Here is a 6,000-nt window from a genome sequence, read left to right on the forward strand (position 1 = left end):
AAAATAACTAAAAACTTGTTGAAAAACAAACAAGTGATTTAGTTATATATAAAGAATTCTACACAAAGAAGTAATCATCAACTTGAAGTACCCTCTTTGGGGATTGCAACAGAGATCCATCTGAATTCATGAACTTAATTCTAAACATTTCTTCACAAAAAAGAAATATTTAACATCAATATTTATGGAAAATGTTCACAAAAAAATATAGCTGTCAACACTGAATATTGAATTGTTGCATTACTTTTCAGTTTATGAACTTACATTCATATTTTCTTGAAGTATTATTCAATAAATATATTCATAAAAGATTTTTGAATTGTTGCTATTTTTAGAATATTTTTTAAAAATCTCACGTACCCCTTGGCATACCTTCAAGTACCCCCAGGGGTACGCGTACCCCTATTTGAGAACCGCTGGGCTAGAGGGTAGTCAAAGACGCAAACAACAACACTAATGGAGGTATTAAATATTTATTTGTACATTTAAACCTTGCTTTGGTAAACTTTTAAGCGGTTCTTCTTACATGTGAAGGCGCTTTATGTGTCGTTCCCTTTCATGACTAAATAAAAACCAGCTAGCCAAGTTGCCAGTTTGAACGACACCAGAGAATACTTGAAGCACTTTTAAAAGGAGATGCCAGCTCTTGGCAGCTTTAAACATTTATCCATTTATCTACCGCTTGTCCCTTTCAGCCGCCAACATATCGCCTGCTAACTCGGTTCACAGCAGCATGCTGTTGTTGACATGCGGCGGGCAAAAGAAGCCATTCAAACGGGTCCGCTGTTAGCACATGCTAAGCTAAATTAGCGGATAGAAGAATCCCGGTGAGACGCTTCTCAGCCAGAAGACCCAACAATGGAAGGCTTTATGAGCTACAAAATGCTGTAACTGCGTTTTCTTTTGACGACACGCGTATTGACTAATGATACCGCCGTAAAACTCGGTTAAAGTTTGCGGCTAAATAGCATACCTGAAGCTCATCTCCGAGTCCGCCATCTTCGGAGCTGCGTTGTGATTGGCTGCTGAGCTATGTCGTCACGCCTCACTTCTTCATAGCTGCCGTCCAATACAACAAAAAAACGGCTTTACCGCTACCTTGTGGGCGGTGTTCAAGTGCAGCCAACAGTTATGAAGACGAATATCTTTATTAATAACGTGACGAAAATTGAAGGAACTCTTTGTTCTTCTTTTGCGTTTTGACGCTTTGGAGGCAGAGTATGGCGTTATCGCGCGCTGATTCTCCACTTCGTGCGCGCGCGCGACACCCTTTCGCGCGCCTGTGGTGCCTTTGTGCGCGCGCGGCGCCTTTTTGCGTGCGTGCGGTGCCTATGTGCGCGCGCACCGTCTTCGTTTTGGCACTTTGGGGGCGGGCATGCTTAGAGGGCCCCTCTTTTCTGATTGGTCAGGCGAAAAAAGCCGAGGGCCAATCAGAAGTATAGCAGGGCGGGTCATCGTCAATATGTATCAAGATAATACAGCTACTGTCGACAAACACATTCTAAAAAGTCCAGATTTAGTGGAGTTGTGGAAAATGCCAATTGAATTTTATCTAAAAGTCTTTGAAGAAGGTAATGTCTCATCTGTTGAGAGAACATCACATAGTTAATGAAGTTTTAAGATATCTCTATTTTCATACACATACAACCAGTCCACAGATGTCAGTCAATGATGGAAATGATATTTTCAAATATGTTTTCTTTCCTCGCTTGTCTGTTTAAAAGAATATTTTTATTTATTTAATATTTGTATATGTAAATATTGAATGTATGCCACAAAGTGGGACTATTCATTTTCTTTCCTCCTTTCGATTTGTTATAAATGTCAGAGTATTGTATGTATGTGTATATTTAAATAGTACATGTACCATTGACATCAATAAAATGATGGGGACCAGCTTTCCGAGGTAAGACGGCCGCTACGCTGGAGAAACATGGAGTGTTTATTCATATCTATGATGAAAGGTCCAAGGCAGTTCCCTGGGATTAAAAAGAAAGGAAATCATGTTTTCATGGGGCTATCATGGCTGAACAAGTAAGTCTTACACTATTATCTCTCAGATTTATTTTGCCTAATGTATGGAGCTAGCTTTTTTGTTGTTTTTTTAAATACATATTTTTAACTCTGCCATCTATACTGATCTGGGCTGATGTCTAATTCTCCATAGTTTGAGTTGTTTGCAGAAACCTAAATACTTTTTATAGTAATATTAAAACCATAACCTGTCATTCATTATTCTACTAAAATAGTAATTGCAATCATAACATCAATAATTAGGCCCATATGCTAATCACGTTGTCCTGATATGAAGTACGCATAGATAAGTGGGTTCGGGTAGACTCTGGTGTAAACTTAAAGTAGATAGAGGAAAGAAAATTAATAGTCCCCCATTGTGGCATACATTCAATATTTACATATACAAATATTAAATAAATATATTTTTTTTTTTAAACAGACAAGTGAGGAAAGAAAACATATTTGAAAATATAATTTCCATCATTGACTGACATCTGTGGACTGGTTGTATGTGTATGAAAAGAGAGATATTGATATTCACACAAACAAATTCTAAAAGTCTTTGAAGAAGATAATGTCTCATCTGTTGAGAGAACATCACATAGTTAATGAAGTGTCAAGATCAATATCTCTCTTTTCATACACATACAACCAGTCGACAGATGTCAGTCAATGATGGAAATTATATTTTCAAATATGTTTTCTTTCCTCACTTGTCTGTTTTAAAAAATATTTTTATTTATTTAATATTTGTATATGTAAATATTGAATGTATGCCAAAATGGGGGACTATTAATTTTCTTTCCTCTATCTACTTTAAGTTTACACCAGAGTCTACCCGAACCCACTTATCTATGCGTACTTCATATCAGGACCACAATATTGGCATATGGGCCTAATTATTGATGTTATGATTGAAATTACTATTTTAGTAGAATAATGAATGACAGGTTAACACTACAATTAATGAATATGGTTTTAATATTACTAAGAAAGTATTTAGGTTTCTGCAAACAACTCAAACTATAGAAAATTAGATATCAGCCCAGATCAGTATAGATGGCAGAGTTAAAAATATGTATTTAAAAAAACATCAAAAAAAGCTAGCTCCATACATTAGGCAAATTAAACCTGAGAGATAATAGTGTAAGACTTACTTGTTCAGCCATGATAGCCCCATGAAAACCTGACATTTATAACAAATCAATCCATCCATCCATCCATTTTCTACCACTTATTCCCTTTCGGGGTCGCGGGGGGCGCTGGCGCCTATCTCAGCTACAATCGGGCGGAAGGCAGGGTACAATAACAAATCAAATCGTTTGGAAATTAGTTGAAAATTGAGCAAGTTATGGTTATTTAAATAGTACATGTTCCTTGACGACTATGTACTGGGCGGGGCCAGCTGCCTGAGGTAAGATGGCCGCCACGTTGCCATTGACTGACAGCGCTCAGAGCCAATCAGAAAGAAGGGGCTGTCTAACCTTTCCCGCCCCAGAAGTGCCAAAACAAACATGAGAGCGCGAGGACAGATGCCAGCCCGAGACTGAGCGCGCGCACAAAGGTACCACACGTGCGCAACAGGGTGGCGCGCGATAACAGTTTTTATGCGCTTGGATTTTTGGCACTAATGTGACGCCATAGCGGAGTGTCTACGTTTTCCCAGCGTTCTGAAACGCAACAGCAGGGCACCAGAGATGCGCGGTTTGCGGTCTCATCCGCGGAGTCCCTGGATAAACCGCGTGTCGGGCGGGTGACATGACAAAAAAATAGATTTTAAATAGATTCGGGCGGGTGGCGGTTGAACCATTCGGAAATATTTAATATACATAGTTCAGGGATCGGCAACCTTTACCACTCGATGAGCCATTTTGACCCGTGTCACAAAGTAAAGAAGACAATGGGAGCCGCAAACATTCTCGTGAATATCCGCTGGCGGTCATCCAGATAAAGAGAATACGGGCGTGCTATGAAGCCATTGCCTTTGACGCCTTCTACAACATGTACAAACTGTTGCCAGTCCAGCAACATGTTGTATGTGGCTTCCGCGGACACATGCACACGACTGTAAGAGTACACTGAGGGTTGTGATATAAACAACTTTAACACTCTTACTAATATGCGCCACACTGTGAAGCCACACCAAACAAGAATGACAAACATTTCGGGAGAACATCCTCACAGTAACAACAAACGCAACACAACAAATACCCAGAATCCTTTGCATCCATGACTATTTCTGACTATATTATACACCCGCTAGCACCAAACCGGCTTCACGGTAGCAGAGGGGTTACTGCGTCTGCCTCACAATACGAAAGTCCTGCAGTCCTGGGTTCAATCCCAGGCTCTGGATCTTTCTGTGTGGAGTTTGCATGTTCTCCCCGTGAATGCGTGGGTTCCCTCCAAGTACTCCGGCTTCCTCCCACGTCCAAAGACATGCACCTGGGGATAGGTTGATCGGCAACACTAAAATTGGCCCTAGTGTGTGAATGTGAGTGTGAATGTTGTCTGTCTATCTGTGTTGGCCCTGCGATGAGGTGGCGACTTGTCCAGGGTGTACCCAACCTTCCGCCCGATTGTAGCTGAGATAGGCGCCAGCACCCCCCCGCAACCCCACAAGGGAATAAGCGGTAGGAAATGGATGGATGGATGTTCTTGTTTCGCGTTTTGACGCTTTGGAGGCGGAGTGGCTACGTTTTTCCCAGCATTCTGAAACGCAACAGCAGGGCACGCTGGACCAAGGGCAACAATTATACTTATTAGGGAAAGTGGCGACAGATAAATGGTACGTGGTTGAAAATGTGCAGCATGTGCTGATGGAGTGTAGGAAGTACAGCTCCCAGAAGAGGACACTAAGGGACAAATTGTAGAGTCTAGAGCAGTGTTTTTCAACACTAGTGTGCCGTGTGAGATTATCTAATTTCACCTAATTGTATTAAAAATATTTTTTGCAAACCAGTAATTATAATCCGCAAATGTGCCGTTGTTGAGTGTCGGTGCTGTCGGCAGATTAACCGTGTAACACTCTTCCATATCAATAGGTGGCAGCAGGTAGCTAATTGCTTTGTAGATGTCGGCAACATGGTTTGTGGCGATCACAATATGCAGGAGGCAGCGTGTAGGTAAAAAGGTATCTAAAACTTAAACCAAAAATGAACAAACGGCGAGTGCCGCTAAGTACCGTTAAGTGCCGCTAAGAAAAGGCATTGAAGCTTAGGGAAACTAAACTAAAACTGAACTGGCTGCAAAGTAAACAAAACAAAATGCTGGATGACAGCAAAGACTTGCAGCGTGTGGAGCAGACGGCGTCCACAAAGTACATCCATATATGACATGACAATCAACAATGTCCCCACAAAGAAAGATAGCGTCCTCACAACTTACATAGTCTTGATTGCGAAAACAAAGTAGGTGTGGGGAATAGCGTTCAAGGAAGAAACTGCTACGAGAAAATACCAACAACACAGGAAAAGCCACAAAAATAGGAGCGCAAGACAAGAACTAAAACACTACTCACAGGAAAACACCTAAAAATTCTAAATAAATTACGGTGAACAACTTTTTATTGTCAATATCAGGTGCTGAATTAAATTTGTGTATGTTCCGCCGATTGTAGCTGACTGAGATAGGCGCCAGCGCCCCCCGCAACCCCAAAAAAGGGAATAAGCGGTAGAAAATGGATGGATGGATATGTTCTGCTGGTGGTGTGCCTTGGGATTTTTTCAATGAAAAAAATGTGGCCTGGCTCAGAAAAGGTTGAAAAACACTGTTCTGGAGAGGGGATGGAGTTTAACAGCAATTTAAAGGCCTACTGAAATGAGATTTTCTTATTTAAACGGGGCTAGCAGGTCCATTATGTGTCATACTTGATCATTTCGCGATATTGCCATATTTTTGCTGAAAGGATTTAGTAGAGAACATCCACGATAAAGTTTGCAACTTTTGGTGCTAAGAGAAAAGCCCTGCCTCTACCGGATGTCA

General features: G+C 41.0%; 1 protein-coding gene across 1 annotated transcript in view; it reads right to left on the reverse strand.

The window, feature by feature from the left end:
* The window catches only part of nup188 (nucleoporin 188), a 40,665-nt gene extending 39,399 nt beyond the window's left edge, over window positions 1-1,266 (reverse strand). The window contains exon 1 of the mRNA XM_061908211.1: window positions 974-1,266. Within this exon, the coding sequence (XP_061764195.1) occupies window positions 974-999 (26 nt within the window). The 5' untranslated portion in view covers window positions 1,000-1,266. The remainder of the gene's footprint in view (window positions 1-973) is intronic.
* Window positions 1,267-6,000: the final 4,734 nt, after the last annotated feature.

Source organism: Nerophis ophidion, linkage group LG08 (assembly GCF_033978795.1).
Source record: "Nerophis ophidion isolate RoL-2023_Sa linkage group LG08, RoL_Noph_v1.0, whole genome shotgun sequence".
Taxonomy (NCBI): Eukaryota; Metazoa; Chordata; class Actinopteri; order Syngnathiformes; family Syngnathidae; genus Nerophis; species Nerophis ophidion.